This window comes from Anabrus simplex, chromosome 14 (assembly GCF_040414725.1).
Source record: "Anabrus simplex isolate iqAnaSimp1 chromosome 14, ASM4041472v1, whole genome shotgun sequence".
Classification (NCBI taxonomy): domain Eukaryota; kingdom Metazoa; phylum Arthropoda; class Insecta; order Orthoptera; family Tettigoniidae; genus Anabrus; species Anabrus simplex.
Window position 1 is genome coordinate 94565487 of NC_090278.1, and position 20688 is coordinate 94586174.

At 40.3% G+C, this 20688-nt stretch overlaps 1 protein-coding gene across 1 annotated transcript in view; it reads left to right on the forward strand.

The window, feature by feature from the left end:
* The first annotated feature begins 7118 nt into the window (after window positions 1-7118).
* Window positions 7119-20688, forward strand: part of LOC136885206 (uncharacterized) — a 54973-nt gene continuing 41403 nt past the window's right edge. Inside the window, exons 1-2 of the mRNA XM_067157630.2 lie at window positions 7119-7218; window positions 19911-19969. Coding sequence (XP_067013731.2) covers window positions 7119-7218; window positions 19911-19969 — 159 coding nt within the window. The remainder of the gene's footprint in view (window positions 7219-19910; window positions 19970-20688) is intronic.

The following is a 20688-nucleotide window of genomic DNA, read 5'->3' on the forward strand; positions in this document are numbered from 1 at the left end:
ACATTGACCTTGCTACTTCAATATTACTGTGATTCTGGCTCCACCCGCCTGCGATCCGAGCTTTCCGACAATGGGGGACTATGGACAAGGCACAGGACACCGCAAAGTGCTGAGGTTGCAATAAATTAAAAGGAAATTATAAATGCGTACCCTTAGGTACCATAACTTAACATACTAAATTCGTATAATTAACTAGCAGGTGCCCGTGGTTACGCCCGCGTTACATGTTTATAAACAGTTTATTTAAAAGCAAATAAAACATATATTTACTAACATAACTTACATAGTTTTCACATTTAGACTAATGTTGGTAGTTTTCCATTATTTTAATATTTCACCCCCACCCCGTAGCGCTGTCTTAGCCCATAGTTTTCTTTCCCAAACAGTTTCGTTGAGACCTATGCTGGAACATACACACGTACTTCCATAACCTCGGTCAGTTTGGAAATTCGTTTTCACCCCTTCTAACCCCCGTACTGAGTTCATTAACTTTGACTTAAACGGCATCGAGAGTGCCACAGTCCATCTCAGATACCTAAGTTAGGTCATTTTCAGATTTTTACATTTCACCCCCTTCCCTTAGGGATGCTAGGCGTTTGTTGCCGCTACAGTCATTTTTCTTGATAGAAAGTTATTTATATGTGTATCAAGTTTGTTTGAGACCTATGTTGGATCATACACACATTCACCAGTTATCTCTGTTATTTTCGACATTTTCCTTTTGTTTTATCCCTTTTTTTTAATTTCGTGTGGCTATTTCTAGCCGAGTTCAGCCCTTGTAAGGCAGACCCTCCGATGAGGGTGGGCGGCATCTGCCATGTGTAGGTAACTGCGTGTTATTGTGGTGGAGGATAGTGTTATGTGTGGTGTGCGAGTTGCAGGGATGTTGGGGACAGCACAAACACCCAGCCCCCGGGCCAATTGGAATTAATCAATGAAGGTTAAAATCCCCGACCCGGCCAGGAATCGAACCCGGGACCCTCTGAACCGAAGGCCAGTACGCTGACCATTCAGCCAACGAGTCGGACGTTTTATCCCTTACGTCATTATTATATAGTAGAAGAAGATTAGCTTTTTAAGAAACACGTCATAATAATCTTCACATACTGTTGATTAGGCAACCCGCTGATCAGACTTGTCCTGCGGTATGCTTGCTTCCCCCTATTTTCTTTTTTTAATCCTCGCCCCCTATGCGACAGCGCGCCGGCATCATACAGCTGGGTTCCGTGGTTCAAATCCCGGTCACTCCATGTGAGACTTGTGCTGGACAAAGCAAAGGCGGAACAGGTTTTTCTCTGGGTACTCCGATTTACCCTGTCATATTTAATTCCAGCAACACTCTCCAGTATCATTTCATTTCATCTGCCATTCATTAATCATTGTTCCAGAAGAGTGCAACAGGCTTCGGCAGCCGGCACAATTGCTATCCTTGCCGCTAGGTGGGAACTTCATTCATTCCATTTCTGCCCCGGTAGAATGACTGGAAACAAGCTGTGGATTTTTTCGCCCCTATGGCGAACTACCGATAGGATTTCGTTCAAACCTCTTCCTAAACCCTATCAGGAGAACTGTGAAATTTTCAGTGAAATAAGTTCAGTAGTTATTGAGTCTATAAAGGACATACAAAGTAACATTCATTTTTATATAGAGAAGCAGTGCCGGATTAAACGCTATATTGGCTCATAGGCAGTTGAGCTCTTCGGGGTCTTCTTGAAAAAACACTCGTAAGAAGTATTTCATTTCGCTCCCAGAATTTAATAAAACAATGAACAAAGCCAAACCATTATGAAATTATTAAGTTTAAAAAATCCAGTTACTTCAGGGGAAAACAATGTATTACACAACATGAACGTGGTGGTGACGAACGACACTAAAGACCAACGGTAAAGCATTCTTCAGTTCAAACCTTCATTATTAGAGAAGTCTTGGTCGTGAACACTCTGAAGACGCGGAGCGAACGTAAAGAGTTTCATCTTGACAGGACATGAGCCGAATCACGCGCCGTGAACGTATCAGTCGTCCGCCTTTCTGGTTAGCTGCCACCCCCGGAGGAACCGGCTCGGACACGAAATTTGAAAAGTGCGACGAGGGCTGGAACAGGGTCCACTCAGCCTCGGGAGGTAAATGAGTAATGGAGCGTTCGGTACCCACTTCAGCCATCCTCGAAGTGCTTTTGCGTCGTTTCCCACTTCTCCTCCAGGCAAGTGCGGAGAGGGTACCTAACTTAAGGCCGGGTATCAACAAAAATAATTCCAACTGAGAGAGCAGACGGCTGTCAACGCTGCACAATTGCCTACACTAGCACGTAATAACGATGAGAGTGGATGTTCTCATGTTCCGTGCTTCCAATCATTCAAGCAAGTTGTTGCAAATTGGGATATCCCTCAAAAATGTTTACAAGGACCTCAAGAACGGTATCATTGGCTGCAAACAACACACCTATCAGAAATCGCGAATTGTCTGGATACATCCGCACAGAATGACAGAAAATGTCTGCCACACTCCACTTTTAGCACAGTAGTTCAGAAGTAACTTCTCTTGGTACTAGATCGTCTTCACGATTTTCACTGACTTGTAGGGCTTACCAGAATTAAGTGTCGATATTCTGCGAAACTGGTGAGTAATTGAACGGCAGGAGGGCTCGTATATAGTTAAAATGGTACAAGCAGCTCATCTCTATCGGGATCAGGACAATTTTTCTAAATGGCGATATAGGACATTGTTAGTGGGACGTATAACCAATAATATTAACAAATATTGAACTCATGTATTCAAACGAACTGTTGGCCTGCAGCGGTGTGATTGAAGTTCTCAAAGGGTGTGTGAAACCCTGGAATGAAATGGGTGTGCAAACAATGTATAAAAACTCTTCCATTTGTGTTCAGACTCCAGGTTTGTCTCCACTCATGTTTATAATGATTATGGATGGAATTCTGAAGGAAACAAAGGCAACATACAGAGGGGATATGAAAATATTGTTGTTTGCAGATGACGCACGTGATCTGGGGGAGTCAACAACACAGAAGTGCAAATCCAACTAAAGGCTATAAATAACAATACTGAGAAATGTGGTATAAAAATCAGTGTGGAGAAGAGAAAAACAGTGGTAGTGAGAAGGAGAAAGAGAAGGAACACGAATCGTTAGTATGAGGGGACAAAACCTTGAGGTTGTTGAATACTTCAAATATTTAGGAAGTGAAATAATGTAAGATGCAAGGCTGGATAGGGAGATCCGCAAGAAGGGTACAAGTGGGAAATACGTTCTACCAGAATGTAAGGAACCTGGTGTGGAACAGAGAAGTTCCTATGAAATGTAAAGAGATAATGTACTATACCCCAATATTAACGTATGCATCAGAGACTTCGACTTTGATAGCGAGAAATGTGGGTATAATTCAGGCTAGTTAGATGCACTGTAGTTCCTGAGGAGTATGGTAGGGAAGACAAGGAGAGATAGAGTAAGAAATGTTAAGGTCATAAAACAGATAGGGGTAGAAAACTGAGTGATATGATGGAGAAGAATAAATTGAGATGGTCTGGACATGTTATGAGGTTGGAGGAGGGAAGAATACCGAAACAAGTGTTGGAGGCTTAGATAGAGAGAAGAGGACAAGAGCAGTATAAGGAAAAGAATACTGGACTGGAATGGAATTACTGAAGAAGAGTGGTGGAAGGAGAGGCAGGAGCTGGACAAGAGGAAATGAAAATGATCATATGCATACATATTAAAGGTATTATCAGAGCATAAGAGTCCTGTCCCTAGACATAGAGACCAGCCGACCACATAATAGCCTAGTTAAGCGAGGCCGACTAACTTCGCCCGAACACAAGTAGGGGACTACCCTATAAGAACGCGCCTCACTGGGTAATATAATGGCTGACTGGACGCTCGCTGTGCCGTGGAGTGAATGGCGGAAATCCCTTCCTCGTACAAGCCGCTTGATAACAGTAGTTCGATTCCAAGCCAAGGTTAATAACAACAAAGGGAATAACAATTAACTTGAACAATAACTATTTTCAATGACATTGCTCAGACCATCAACTGCGGACGGGTGCATTAATTTCTCTGTATTGTGGGAATATTTCCGCACATTGAAATCTATTCTTCTTCTCCTTCTTCTTCTTCTTCTTCTTCTGATGCAGTCATCTCACGACCATAGACTGTCCAGGCCCAGTTTAAGGGCGCTTAAGAGTCCTCTTGTTGTCAACATTTGGCAGAGCCCCGCATGCTGAGGTAAGGCTGCGTACTCCAGAGGTCACTCAGTATCTGGAGGTGGGCCGCTAGCGACTACTCTCCCAGTAGCCACGCATCACCTCGCCGCGACCTGTATGAAACCTCCCCAGACACGCACTCATTCAGAAAACAAACCTACTACTCCAGGCAGAGAGGCGGGGAAATTTAAGGACCGAGCTCGATAGCTGGAGTCGTTTAAGAACGGCCAGTATCCAGTATTCGGGAGATAGTGGGTTCGAACTCCACTGTCGCTAGTCCTGAACATGGTTTTCCTAGGTTTCCTATTTTCACGTCAAGCAAATGCTTGGACTGTGCATTAACTAAGGCCATGGGCGCTTCCTTCCAGGGCCGATAACCTTCGATGTTAGGCCCCTTTAAACAACAAGCATCAGCTTCCTTCCACTCGTAGGCCTTTCCTATCCCATCGTCGCCATAAGGCCTATCTGCATCGGTGCGACGTAAAGCCAATTGTAAAAAACATGTAGTTAAAATAGAAAAGAAAGAAACAAATTAAAGAAAAAGAGCACAGACACCTCTCAGCCAACTCGGGAGACACTTTGTTAGTCTGACCCCAGTCCGAGGGCAATCCAGCATGGGTAACACCAGGGGTGACACTTCATAGGGAGCGTCCGAAGCAGTTCCGAGATGGGCACCTCAATCTCCGCCAACTAGTGAAAACTAAAATTCTCTTTTAGAGGGTTAATTTAGAAGGCAGTGGTTGGCATAACACATTCAGTTGCGCGGTACAGCAAATTCAAAACACAACACTGTTATCGTTGCGCGCGAAGGGAACTTGGTCGCACGTAAGTAATAGTGCTTGTTAGACGAAAATTTGTTGAGATTCTTTCGCATTGAACGAGATTGTTGATCTAGTTTTTTGAGAGTATGGTGTGAAATTATAATTATACGCGTTCTTAGTGTGAATAAATAGTATTATGATCATGAACGTACTTCACATTGAACTACCTAGCTGTTGCGAGTAAACGTGTGTGTGATTGTGCTTCTTACCTGCTGTTTGGAATAAATCAATTCAAAACATAAACTGTGTGCATTATGCTGTGTTTTACTTCTTCCTTTCCTTCTCCTGTTTTCCATTCCTATACATAAAAGTCGTGGGAAGGGTTCAACGAACGAGCGAAACAATGAGGTTGTGTTAGATCGTGATTTCGGCAAGTATGGGCGTTTTGGGGTTTTATATGAATTGCATTAACATTTTCAGTAATGAATGTTGCATTTATTGTTTAAGTTAATAGATATAAATTTACATTTATTTGCGAACGGTGAAACAATGATACAAACTAGCGTTATAAAAGTATTGCCAACATACAAATACGGCAATTGCAATTTACTTTTCAAGTAAAAGACGAGAGAAACTTTAGATACAACTTTCCTACCGAAATGCAATCATTATCTCTATCACGGGTAAAATTTTAACAAAGTAACAACTGTCATTATCAAGTTTATTACGAGGTATTATCGTGATATTTTTTCCTTATGTTGGCGGAGATACAGGGGCCACTATAGCTTCCATGACCTGTTTTCTCAGAGAACCTTATTATACAGGAGTGACGGATCTGTTTCTCTTACATGATCCTTGGGTAACACTGAGCTGGCACAGCCCTCGGGATCTACGAGCGCATAACCCCCCACACCGACGACAAGGTCTTGGCGTCCTTATAGGGAGCATTAGAAGAGAAACAAAACTCGATATCAAGAGTAACTGATTTTTTATCCACAAAATCAGCATTTGTAATTGGCCTCGAAAATCATGATCTCTCTATGGTCTGACACCGTAGTTAGTTTGCTCGAGTCCCGTTGGTCGAAAAAAAAAACATCAGAATATTGTCCGCTGGACAGAGGAGGTGGTATATAATTTCTGATCAGTAGATTGCGTGCCAAAAGTCTGGATTCAGTTCCAAACTTCTCCGCTGAGGTTGACGTCAGGAAGGACATCCGGTCGTAAAACACCGCCTCGAAGATTGATCTCACTTCATTCCGCAGAGAAACGGGACAATGTGCTGGACGCATGCACACATGTTCTCGTCATTAAATGAAGTACTGTACATACAGCCAAAGCACCCGTTCTTCGTATGGATTTATGAGCAAGGATCAAGTGACGGAGAATGAAATGTGGATTATGAACTCACTAAATATGAACCCTAAATCTATGTAGACAATATTAAAAAGACAGAAACACGGTATAACGATGACAATGACTAAATAAAGTACATCCCACAGGACAAGCACGCTTAGCACTCTCATCAAAAAACCTTCCGCCCCTTCTTCAACTTAACTTTTAACAAACGAACGACGACTTCACGTGACCCCTAATTCGTTTTCCTACAGATTTACCCGTTATTTCTGATAATGTAGGGCAAAAGTTGTCTAGATCTGGGACATAACACTGTAAAACTCCCTACCAGTTCGAAACGATGAAATATATCAAAATCTAAAATATCCATTGCGGTCCAGTCGGTTTTTAGCCTATCCGAAAAAAATCATCTCATTTGTATTCATAATATAGATGACAAAAGCCTCCTTATATCGGCTGTATTGATAGGTTAAGTCCTGCAGCCCTGCACAGTGGGGATTATTACCTGAAGACATTGCTACTTGGCTAACGTGACAGACGCCACAGAAGTGCAGTGTTAGTCCATCTGGATGTTTTCCCAGCCACAGTACTGTATGTCCCTAAAGCAGTTCCCTGAGGTACCTTACAATGTTTGGGTGAGAAAGAATTATACAATGTTAGGTAACCTCCCTAACCTTGGTCCTGCAGCCACTTCCTGTGTTAATGACAGGTATTGCAGCGCAGTCAGCGGAACTGGCCGGCAATATATCACAATGTAGGAGCGGACCGCGCAGTAGACTGCAGTAGTGTTTGATGGCGCCACCAGGAGCAGCTCAGTTCTCTCTCATCCTCCTCACGACCTGCATCATCTGGTCCGCGCGGGGGAACGTCATCATCCCGCCGGAATGGATAGGTGAGTTCAGTTCCATTCTGGTGCGCAAAAACGAGGGCTACTTTTTTCGTCATTTTTCTAGTAAGATAACTCCTATTCAAGCCAATTTTCATAGAAATGCGTATAGTAAAATCTGAGACGTTGAGGTAGAATAAGAGTGGACACCTTACCCCATAGTATTCTGGGCACTTGGATAATATAATGAGAATGTACTGTCTGTCAGCACGTTCGTTCTTTTTTCTTTCTTGCGGCAATTTTGAGAGGGTCGACAGCCTACAGGACAGGTGGGCAATGAGAGAGTCTCGCTCCCTAATCTCATGGGATGAGCGCGGGAAGAGCCGAGAGCAGCTCATTTCTAATAGTTTGTGCTGCAAAGATTAGATGGCGATATGTGGAGTCAAGGCACAAGCAAAGCCACACCTGTGTACCTCACTGAGTATATTATGTTTGCGCAATACAGTCGTACAGTTCGTTTGTCGTTCACTGTTTATACTGTATTCCAAAACAAGTTTTGTGTTGGCCTGCAGTATTTCCATTACTGCAGGTTGTACTCAAAGCAGTATTTGGATATCACATCAAAACTAATTTGTTTTGTTTCCTATCCATAACCTAATAAAATATCATTAAACGCATTTACCTAGCAAATGTCGTTTGTATACACAAAATAACGTGTTTTGTTTTCTCCCCATAATCTAATGCACTGAACAGAACGAGACATTAGATACAATACAACTGTCAAAAGTTCAAATCTGTTTAGATACGCGTCCCTTCACTAGTTTAACTGATAGCCGTGCAATCAGCTGCTAGGCTGCACTCTGCTCCTTCACCTGCCTGACCTGGAGACGAATTGCACCCGTCTTTGACCTACAGCATGCGGACACTACAGCCCTCATTTTTGAAAATATGCTCTGTCTGACATTCGTTTTCGATCCGATAAACGGAAAAACTGCAGATCCATTTTTCATTAAACTTACTAATACCACGACGAATAGAATACGTCTGTGATCACCCCGCTCTCTTAACATTGTCGTTGGTGGCCCCACCGGAGTGTGGCGCTGCAGTCGCAACGAACCAGTTGCAACAACACGTGCGCCAAACTGACGACGAAGGTAATAGAGTGGGTGCGTGAAGTCATGCTAATAATTGTAACGCCTATTCAGGGAATTTGTTTGTCCTGAAATTTTCCGAAAGTCTGTGTTAGTATCTGTGCAGTGCCGTGTGTGTGTGTGAAATCAATCAGTTTTCTGTTAATTCAAGGAAATGTCGTACTGTTTCGTTCCTGGTTGTAAATCGGGTTACGGAAGGAAGCCCGGTGGTAGACGATAATTATACCGCTAGAAGAAAATAATCTGTTAGCGAAGTGGACGAGAATTATCCCGCAGAAAGATAAGCAATTGTCAGCCAAAAGCAACCTGCAGTTTTCGGCAGATTTAATTAACTTCTTCGTGGTGAACAGTACAAACGTTGAGGTGGAAATTAAAACCAGGAGCGGTGCCTCATATTTTACCGAACTACCTATCCACTGAGGTAAAATCGCGAAAGGCACCCAGCAGGAAAAGGAATGAAGACACTATCAAGAGGATAAGGAAGAAGTGCAAGAGTGTAACATAAACAAAATGAGAATACAACGCGTAAACACTGTCGCATGACAGCCTTGCGCACCACTTGTATTATAACATCGCTAAGTTTTAATCACTTTTTACGCGTTGTATTCTCATTTTCTTCACGTTACACTCTTGCACTTACGGTTTTTATTTTACCTCTCCTTCTTAAAGACCATATAAAGTTCATATCAACTTGGCTGCATAAACACCTATTAACTGAGGGAATCGGCTGGACAACTTGGTTTTACAACATTTTATATTATTGTGAATTTTATAAGGGAGTATTGGATCACCAAGGACATAGTGACGTCACATCGCAACAGCGCTCAGTGAACAACGTTTTATCCATACAGACATCATCCTACTGTGTTTATATTGAAATGACAAGATGGAATTTAATTCCATGCCACTATCCATCAATTTGTAATATGTTACATTGTACGTGTCATAGTTTTAGCTTTCTTAAAGGGGGCCCCCATTTTCGTTAGGTCTTATTGTAATACCTTAATTTTAACCTTATTAGGTGAAGAAGAGAATGTACATATTCTCGAAACAAGTACTAGATATAATGTAAATGTGAAATCTAAATATTTAAAAAACATAGTATTGAGTAGGCGGACCATCCATCTGTCTATTTACTACGATTAAGTCAATACGGACCCAATACTGGCCATTGTGGTCAAGATTATTAATAGTGCTCTTTATGTAGGAGAGTTTTTTCTTGTGTAACGTCGCACTATCACATCGAGAGCTTTCGACGACGGGTGGAAGGAAAGGTACAGCCCCGGCATTTGTCTGGTGTTAAAATGGAAACCACGGAAAACCATCTTGAGTGTTGCCGACAGTGGGATTCGAACCCACTATCTCCCCAATGCAAGGTCACAGCTGCGGCCAACTCGCTCAGTATCTGAGCGGATTTTAAAATCATTACACCGAGTGAGCTGGCTGCGCGGTCAGGGTCGAATAGCTATGAGCTTGTATTCGGAGGATGGGAGGAGTTCGAATCCCACAGTTGTAACCCTGAAGATGGTTTTCTGTGGTTTCCCATTTTCACAACGGGCAAATGCTGGGGATGTACCTTAATTAAGGCCATGGCCGCTTCCTTTCCTGTCCTTCCGTCGCCAAAATTTCTGATGTGTTAGTTGGACGTTACATAATTGGCAAAAGAAAAAAGCATTTCAGCAAACGTCGAGTTATCAACACCTAACAAATTCCACTTCGATAAAACATGAATATGGACTTAAGAAAAATCGACACAACACCAGATAAATAGTTTCCCGCTTATTAACACTATGGCAGCATGCCCATTATCCTATTATGCATCGTTCACCAAAATATTGAAGTTGACTAAAACTAGCACTACACACATCCAACAAACAATTCCTCTTGGTTCTCTTTGAAGTTTCTTGACAATTCCTTTTCATTTGAGATAAGTATATTGGCCAGAATTTGTACGTACTCCTTTGTAATTTTTGTCAAAGAAACACCACACTTTCACACATTGCTTGAATTATTGTTACTCTCAGATACTAATACAAGGCTAAAGGAAGGGCTTTATTTTTCAAAGCGTTCGCCAAAATAAAGACTGTGTTACTCATTTCAATACTACTCTCTTCACAACTACCAAGATGAATTATTAGAGTTTCACACTTTCTCTATCTGTCACACTTCATGTCGGTTTGTCCTTAACATCCTAATATCAACTTTAATTTTTCTGCTGGTAAAGAAATAATTTTAAAATACACTCGCACTTCTAAGTCACTCGTCACTTTCATATACAGTAGGTCTCGAGAAAACTATCACCTTTCGCAATCACATTGAATGGCTTCACTGAAAATTATCTGTCTTATCTTGTTCATATCAACATTGAAACGCTTTTTCGTCTGTCACTGGCACTTGCTGTTCTTGCTCCTTAAGGCACTTTCTTCCTCCAGGTAATTAAATGTTATGCGAAAACTGATTGCAGAATACGCTTAGATAGGAGACAAAGTTATTTCCTAGGGATGTGAATAGGTTCACTGTTCTCAACTGAAAATACTGCATATCTTTGCGGACAATAAACTTACACATTTCATACAATTTTTAAAAAAATAATTTTTAAAAAAGATCGATATTTATTAAATGAGAGAGTACTTCGTCATTGCTAATGTCTATTCTCTTTCTTTTGAATGCTTATTTGTCACGATCAGTTACTTGTGAGAGCCGCAAAAGGGATCTATGCCACTGAAATGATATATATGATCAGCCTTGTGTTTTAAATATATAATAATAACCTGTCTACCGTATGGCTTTTAGTGGCGGGAGTGTCCGAGGACATATTCGGTTCGCTTGGTGCAGGTCTCTCTATTTGACCTGCGCAGATGTGGGATGACTGAGTGAAACCCGGTGTCGGCACGTAGCTTTACGTCTTCATCTGACGGACGAATGGAAACTAAAGACTCCCGCAAACGAAAGATGAAAGTGACAAGTAAGCGGAGCCAATGCCAGACTCAGCTAGTGCCCCGTGGTCTACAAGCTGAGAGAACTGAGAAAATAACTATGAGGCATATGATGGGGAACGTGTGAGGGAGAGCCGTCCTTCACACAGCCTCGACAACTTCCGATGTTGTCAGATCACACCCAGCTCGGCTGGTAGCGTGCACCGAGACATGGGACAACACCTACAGTCTGATTAAAACAAAGCCCCCTCTATCTGGTAATCCAGTCTTATTCGTTCCATCATCTAACACAATTTTGAATGTGGCCATTAGTCAAACTCGGAATGGCTCCGCGGTAAGGTGCTCGTCACCTATCCTCAATGTTGCGCGTTCAAACACCAGGTTGAAAGGTTTACGACCATTGTTGTGTATTTACATTTCTTTTTTTGAGTAAAATTCCACAATTCGGATATACAGTATAATTTATCTTCAGGTGGACAGTGTTTGAACATATATTAAACACATAACATTGATTATGTTTTTGGGTAGGAGATCTATGTAGAATTAGTGATGGGATAATCTAATACTTTTTTAATCAAATAACCTCTATCCGATATTTAAATAATCGAATTAGTTTCAAATATCATTCAGTTGTATCGCATAGAATATTCGAATGCAGTTTCGAATGAATATTCGAAAAAATAATCGAATGGAAAAATTCACTATTCGATTATTCATGGGAATGAAATATCGATTATTTTGCATTCGATTACTCCATCACTAGTGGACAGTTCTGCGTCAACAGGTTTCCGACACCACGGTAACCATGGCAACAAGTGTACGTGTATAGCACTACAGAAAATAAACCATACTTCTCTCTGGAGCGGAGGAACTTGATTTCTTTTATTATTATTATTATTATTATTATTATTATTATTATTATTATTACACTCGTTTCAGTTAACTACGGGCTGTGATAGTACAGCTTTCTTCATCGGGCGAGTTGGCCGTGCGGTTAGGAACGCGCAGCTGTGAACTCGGATCCAGCAGATAGTGGGTTCGAACCCAACTGTCGGCAGCCCTGAAGATGTTTTTCCGTGGTTTCCCATTTTCACACCAAGCCAATACTGGGGCTGTACCTTAATTAAAGCCACGGCCGCTTTCTTCCTACGCCGAGCAACTTTTTTGTCCCAATGTCGCCGTAAGGCCTATCTGCGTCGTAAAAAATAAAATAAAAACTTTCTTCTTTCGCCTTGATCCCAGTCTTTTCTAGATCTTGATAAACTTCTTTCACCCAACGATGAACTTATAACTTTCCGTTCTTCTGTTACTCGCCACCCTTCTTGTGACGTGTCCGTGGAAAACCTGTCTCCTCTTCTTCGTTGAAGTTAATACCTTTTCAAAGTTTTCATATAACTCTTGGTTAGCTCTCATGCGAAAAGTAAATTCGTTGACTATTGTGTTGAGTCCCATCATCCTCCTTACAAAGGTTCTTTCTCACAGTCCATCCTCGCATTTGTCCGTGTTGTGTACAGACATTCCAGTTTGACTACTGTATTTTAATGTCTGAATTTCGTCTGACAAGCTAGGTAGCAGTAGTAATAGTAGTAGTAGTACATAACTTTGTTCCAATTACCGCCATTCCTCCGAGTGCCAAAATGTTGCGCTTCACCTCCATTGTTCGGACCATTACTATCTGAATCCCGCGTTATTTAAACTTCTTCATGTGTACTTTTCCACTCAGTCTAAAGAAGAAACTACCGAAACCCTCTTTATCCCAATATCCGATTAATATGACCCGCTTTGCAAAGATGCAGAAACAGAATTCCGAGATAAACTACAACGGGCACACATATAGGCCTATAACTTGAAATTTTGTGATCCCGTGACCTGAGGTGGCTACGCCTCGAAGAGAGACGCACGCTCAGAGGCATCACGAATAAGATACGGGCCCCCTTAAGGAAAACAAACAAATACTTCTACAAACTTTGGGGACGGTTCCTTAAGGTAATAGGCCTATAAACATATGTGCCAAAATCCTTCGTTTCGTTATTACGTTCAACAGCTTTCCATGTCCAACCCAACGACTATCTATACACAATTTGATAGAAAGCTTCGACTCTACGTAGATGGAGACTTGTTTACATGTGTGTAGATGTAATAAGTTAACGGAAATTGTAACGTTCCAACTGTGTACATCTTATAGTGACAGTGTTCCGTAAAACCAAGGCACGATATTGATTTCTTGAGCAGGCAGATATGATTTTTTTGTACGATCACTCGAATGGTAACGGACACGAGGCCTGCACGTGCGCTCGACCTCAATCCCTTAGGTTTTTTTAAAAAAATCTCTGGGGCACTTTAAACAGTTGCTTTATACATCAGACAAACCGATTGAAGAAACTCTTCTTCGATGTATCATGAAAGCCTGCGAAACCATTCGACACCGCCAGGGAGTATCTGAAAGGGTGTGACTGCGTGTCTAGACGCAAGAGGATGACATTTCGAGCATTTGATATGAGTTTATGGCTTGATCACTTCCTAACAAACTGACAATGTCAGTGTCAAAAAACAGACTGCGTCATTTTTATTTATACTGTTTACGCCCACAGTGGAGCACCAAAATCAACCTTATACAATAAAATTTTCAAAAAATAAGTACATCAAAAATAATTTAATTTTTTAACACTTGATCATTTCTTCTCTTCCCAAAACTTCTTCATTCTAGACGATCTTGCAGCCCGTTCTTCTGCTGATATAACATACTGCTTAAGTTTTCATGTTTTGTATATTTGTTGTTTAGAATCTTCTTCTCTATTTTCAATTTGCTCTATAGCAATTTTCAGTTCATCCAAATCCATTTGTATTTCTTTAAACCAAGTGTGTTTTGTTTGACTATTCCAAAAGAAATCAAAAAGTTGTTTTAGGAGACTAAAATTTGGCAAACGGTATATGTGTCCAAAAAATGCAATCCTCCGTTTTCTCGTGGTGTCAATAACTGATTCACTTTCCTTGTAAATTACTGAATTGGGTAAAAGTCTCCACTGGTCATCTACCTGATGTTTTTTATTGATAATTGTCCGGAGAATTCTTCTATCCACTTCCTGCAGTGTGTATGTTGTTGCTTCTGGTTTGATGACGTTTGCGTCAGTTTAACATGTTCTTTCATTAACAACATTTTGAAAGTTAATCAATCGAAAAGGAAGAATTTTGAAACATATGTTTGCATGAACTTTTCTTCTTTTGGTGTAAGGAATCCGTCCCCAAAGTTTGTAAAAGTATTTTAGAATCACCCTGTATAAATGTAACTACAGCAGATAAGTTACTTTAATGCTATTTATATTCATTTAATGGTATACAAAGAACTTACTATAAGATTATAAAACTTATTAATTTATTAATATATTGTATTTTGAAAGTTAAACTATTTTGTAGAGATTGAAATACAATATCAATGTCTTTCTATCTCCTGTCTTTGCATTTTAAAAACTTTCCCTTATTGTCATTTGAAAGATAAACTCGTGTCCCCCGGAAGTACCCAGCCTCCGAGGACTAACCTTTACGCACAGAAACTGGACCATGCAGCGAACTTTCTGGGATGGAAAGCCACTGATAGTGTCAATGATATCCTTGGATGACACGTTCGATGCTTAGGAGGCTGAGTTCACTAAGTCGGTCTTGGGTACTTCTTTATAAATTTCAGTTTCATAAACGATCGTTTTGCGGAAGAAACGACAGGAATAATTAGGTATAAAATTTGATATGTTGGTACCAGTTTTCACTGTTTCTTTAATAACATGGCCCAGACATTTGCGATAAAGCGTGAGACAGCTCTCTTAGACTGAACATAATAACAGTAATTTGCAGGTAGATGCAACCATTCGACAATTAATTACGCACTGTAAAAACAAACTTTTTGATCATTCTTCAATTACAAAACGATGCCATCTTTCCCGTGCGGAGTGACATTCTGGCGAATTCTGCCCCGGCCCCGCCTGCGTTACGCCACTACTACTACTGAATGTTTCATTCCTCCCAGACGGTGACGCCGCCTCTCAGGACAGCCGAAGGCGTCTCCGTCTCCCGAATACAGAGGCGTAGATCCGTGACCACCCCTCCTCTGTTCGGTCGGAGTGCAGAGCTGTTGGATCACGTTACTCGCCAATGCGCACGTTACATAACTTACCACAGTCAAACTAGCTATAGGAACGATAATACAGAAGGGCCTATATCAGATATTTTATGCACAGGCGTATTAGCTTAGTGTAGGGTCATGTTGATGACGTTGTTGGGAAAGCATACAGGTAGTTACATGTCATAATACGGCTATTTAAAGGATGCAGCAAAGAATTAAAAGAGAAAAGTTAGTTAAGTATGGTTCGTCCGTCAGTGTTTGGGATCCTCACCAGTAATACCTGATTTTAAAAAATAGATGTTGTGCAGAGGAAAGCAGCAATATTTGTAACAGGGGATTTCCGGAGAAAAAGTAGTGTATCAGAAATGTTAGGGAAACTTGGGTGGGAAGCTTTAAGTAAGAGAAGGGATAAAATTAAACTAACAGGATTATATAGAGCCTATACAGGAGAGGAATCATGGAAAGAAATCCGTGAGAGGGTTCAGTTGCAAAATAATTACATCGGCAGCGCTGACCACAAGTATAAAGTTACATGGAACTTGAGCAGAAATGATTGGGGCATAGTTTCATTCATTGGGAAGGGCGTACAGGAGTGGAACAGTTTACTTGGGGATATGTTTCATCTTTTTCCAAAATCTGTACAGATATTCAAGAAAAGAATAAACAGCAACAGAGAAAAGAAATATCAGAGGGCATTCGACTTGTGTAGGTTATTGTAAATAAAGAACTGTTGTGAATAAATTAATTCCATCCCCTGGGGCCTATTCCACAAAAGTATGGTCTTGTACATTACAAGTAAATTCTCTAGTAACTAGTACAAATACCAGATTTTCTGTTCCACAAAAGAATTTTCTACAGTTGTACTTTACTACTCCATACTTACAAATTACCAGTGAATTTTTATGGGTGTGTTCCACGAAAGTACTAGTACTTGTAACTTACTAGTGAATTGGGAAGTATTCTCTACCAGTGAAAGGACATTAATACATAAATGTACTAGTGCTATTTAAATATGCTTGTTTCAGATACATTTTGATAAATATGTGGTCTAGCAGTAGTGATAGTGATGGTGATGAAAATGAAAACTACCGTCTGTACAGGGAAAGAATAAACTTCCAGTTTAACACTGTGTTTCAATACAATGAACGTTTTAGGTTAAGCAAAACACAAGTGGAAGAACTTTTGATAGATATTGGGCATAGGTTAAAACATCCTACGAACAGAAATAAATCTCTCTCTGCTAAACAACAGTTACTAACATCACTACATTGGCCAGGAAATGGTGGTCAGTATCATGGTATTGCAGATATGCATGGGATGGCAAAATCTTCGGTCTGTAGGTCAATACATTCTGTGGTAGCTGCAATAAATGATATAAAATTTCCTCAAATTGTTCGTTGGCCTGAAAATACTGAACAAACATGTTCCACGGAGGACATTCCTGGAATCATTAATGAGCAGAATATCTCTTACATACGTCCAACATTTCCCCTCAAAAGCTCCATGAGCTTTTCCCAAGTCAAATATTTCCATCCAGCCATTTATTTTGTCTTGTTTTTTCAGACTCTCGCTGAATGCACCGAAACGAATATCTTTCATTCTTTCTATTTCCTTCAAAATGAATAACTTCGTTTCTCTTGACATAATTTTAACAATTCCTGCAGAGTTTACAATTTCATAACAATTAAGTTTGACGACCGTATATCGTTAGCGGCAACTGATTCCTAATGGCAGACCAAGGTATGTCAGACTATCGTGGAACATATACGAGGATCACGGAAGGACAGAATGGGTGATAATAACGGAGTAATTTCCTATCATCAAAGAAATAAACTGAAAAATAACATAGTAGCATTAAGAAATTCACAGGAATATTATTTCTTTGAATCTTTGCTGCATAAGTTACCTTAAAATACGATATTACGATAAATGAGGCAAGCATAACCTAATTCAACGAATAGAATACGAAGATAAACAGCTGATTCATGCTATGACGTAGTATGTTTGTTGATATGTCATCACTTGTAAAACTTGTAACAATTCACTGGTAATATACAAGAGACTTTCAATCTTTTGTGGAACAGAAATGTACAACTCCATACATTACAAGAACCCACACTAGTAACTTGTAATGTACAAGACCATACTTTTGTGGAATAGGCCCCTGGTCTATGGAGATTGAACAGCCGAAGTAGGACACTGCCTGTAGGGGTGAAGTACAGTGGGAACTTCGACGGCCCTGTGACCGGTACGGTAGCTGTGAGAAGGCCCTTCAGGAACTCTGATAAGCGGTGGCTAAAAAGGCTCTGGTTAAGACGCAGCAGGTCGTTATGGACGCTAGGTACCAAAATGGGTTTTTAAAAAAAGCGATGCACAGTTGAATCATATAGCAATTGTATAGTATTTTTGAAGTGATTCCACACTCTGTATATGAGTTGATTATGTGTGTAAGTGCAGAAGACATTATGAGTAGAATTTTGTACACAATATAAATTTATTAAGGATGAACTGTGTGTTTAATAGAAAAATTGTTAATGTAACTTGCATAATACTGTATTTTACGAAAATGTATTTTCTTTTTAATTTAAAATTGAGTTGTTGAGAACAATGTATTTGTGTGTATCATTTGCCAGCGAGGTAGAGACCTCATTTGCATATAAAGTATTTTGATTTGATTTAGTAGGGTAGAAATTAGGTTTAGATTTTGTGATATTTGTGCACAGTATTTACAGTACTGGTTAAAGGGCAAGACAGGGACAGGTGCTGCTAAGTTTACCAGGTAAAATAAATAACCGATCTATCTATCTCATGTTAACACATTCTTAACCAGCAATCGGGGTTCGATATCGGGAGCGAGCGGCTACCTAAGTGCTCTTATCGGTGGGCTCAAAGTCAAATTATTTAATAATGTCAATAAGAAGGGTGCTGTGCTCAGATAAGAAAGTGTCTTGCTCAAACCTCCGTCTCATTCCGTCCTGCTCACCACCAGTATGATAATGTGCTAGTGTTTCTAATTAACTGTTTGCAGTAGCGACGCTAAGAAGCCCCCACCCTTCCCGCAATAATTGAAAATGGGCCCCTCGTCTCCTGTAAGGAAAGTTACAAGTTTATTTCGTAGTACAAGGTTGTAACAACAATGAACAGCAAAGGCGATAATAATGAAAATCCACAGCCGATAATAATAATAATAATAATAATAATAATAATAATAATAATAATAATGCTACACAATTTAGTTTTCAAAATTCGAAGGAATTAAAGTAATACACTTATATGGTACGAAAACACACACACAAGAAATGTATAATCAAATTCTAGTAACCAAAGCACGCTGACAATCACAATATTGAGAAATAGCCTAATCTTGTTCCGAGAACCAAATAATTTACAACTCAACCGCCCATGGTAGGCCTACTTAGCTACACTGGCTGCTGAGAGTTATAAACAGGCTAGAAAGTTCAGTATTTATAGTCTATACTCCGCACGGCTTTACTTCGAAATTGACGTTTTGACAGATTTTGGCTCTGTCTGGTGGTTATGCGCTGAAACATAGACATCCAACCAATCCCAAGCTGCCATTCATATCGACTTATATCGGCAGAGTGCTATATCGAAGCCTAACTGCCGATTTTAAATTTACGTTCGCCACGTCGTTAACGTATCTCGCTCAGCGTGTTTGGTATTCGGTACGGTTCGGGATCTTTTGCATTTTTCTTCAGTAATCTGTATTTTTCATATTAGTCTTTATCTTTCCAGTATAGTACAGTATAGTGTAATTTACAGCATAAGTTAGTACAATACAGGTTTAATAGTTCAGTGTATAAGAATATAGCCGTAGTTTTATTTACGTCCGTGTAATTGTTAGTAAACTTCGTGCGTATTTAGCACGTCTCAGTGTAATTCGGAAAAGACAAGTGGCAAGAATCTGAGATCAGTGGAGTGTTCCCTTTGTAAGCCATAACCTGTGCCAGCCATTAACAGTGAGTGATGTGTTATTTCCTCATTCTCTTTTATTCTTAATATATTCTCTTTTTATTGTCGGATGTTGCTAGAAAGTGTTGTTTTGTGAATTTGTTTTCAATCCAGATTCATTAGCTTTTCTGACTACGGTATTACATTTTACGAGGGCTGTTTACCGCAGTCATATTGCATCAGCTGTTTTCGCTGCCGTAGCGCGCTGGCAACAGAGGTATGGCGATGCTCATTTGTTTTGCGAAATGTCAATTTAGAAGTAACGCCGTGCGAAGTATAGATAAGGAGAATCGCATCTTCGCTGACTACTGGGTTCTCAGAAACGGCTAATTACCTACTTCAAAAGCCTTCTTGATTGTTGTGAGTGATGGTTATTACTGGAACAGGTTGGGAAATCCACGTTTTTTCAGAAATAACTACCGTAGTCCTATTGACGGAAGAAACTCTGCACTACGACGGCCCCTGTAACACAAATAACACTGTGTTGTGTGCTGTAGTTTTATCAATATGTAAAATCACTCTTCAGCTACTGAATTAAGAACCAGTCATGAGCCCCGCTTATTGTTTGTGTGTTCTCTGTTCCAGACGACGAGAGAGGGTCCGTATCAGGCGCTGAGGAGTCACTGGACGAGGCTCTCAATGAGGTGCGTTACTGTCCACACATGTAATGCAAAACAGTTTGCAAACAAAGCAGATATTTTCCATATTGTCTTGTATATCTGACACCAGGACAGAGTATAATGCAACCACTTAGGCTTACTATTTTCTACAGTGCAGTATCTTTCATACAAGGTGAGTTTGACTATTGGGAAGTGTCAGAAGAGTACAATGACCAAAATCGCCAAACTAAGAAGTTAAAGGAAATTCACTTACGACTTGTGTAATTTTATCAGTGTAGTGTCAGTCAACAAATGTTCATTGTATAGACAATACACATTAAACAAAACAGTTCACTGACCGTGCATATGATGTGGAGGACACTATCATCATCATAATCGTTCCCTTGTCCAATTTGATCTTGAATTGCGTTGTGGATCACTGATCTCCGTCTTTCCACCATTCTTCAAAAATACATCTTGAAAGTTTGTCATCCTCTCCCTCAGGTCCTGTTCAATTTGTTCTTCACATCGTCGTCTTGGTCTCTCTCTACATCTCTTAGCCTCCATGACAGAGTCCATTATTCTCCTACGTAACCTACTCTCCTCCATTCGCCTCACATGACACCACCACCTAAGGCGGTATATGCGTACAGCTTAGTCCTCATTCCGAGCAGCCTGCTGCTAATGTTCCAACTTGTTTGTACAAGCAATTATTCTCGCAACTTTAACGTAGGTTATTTATAACTTATGAATGAAATATCCCG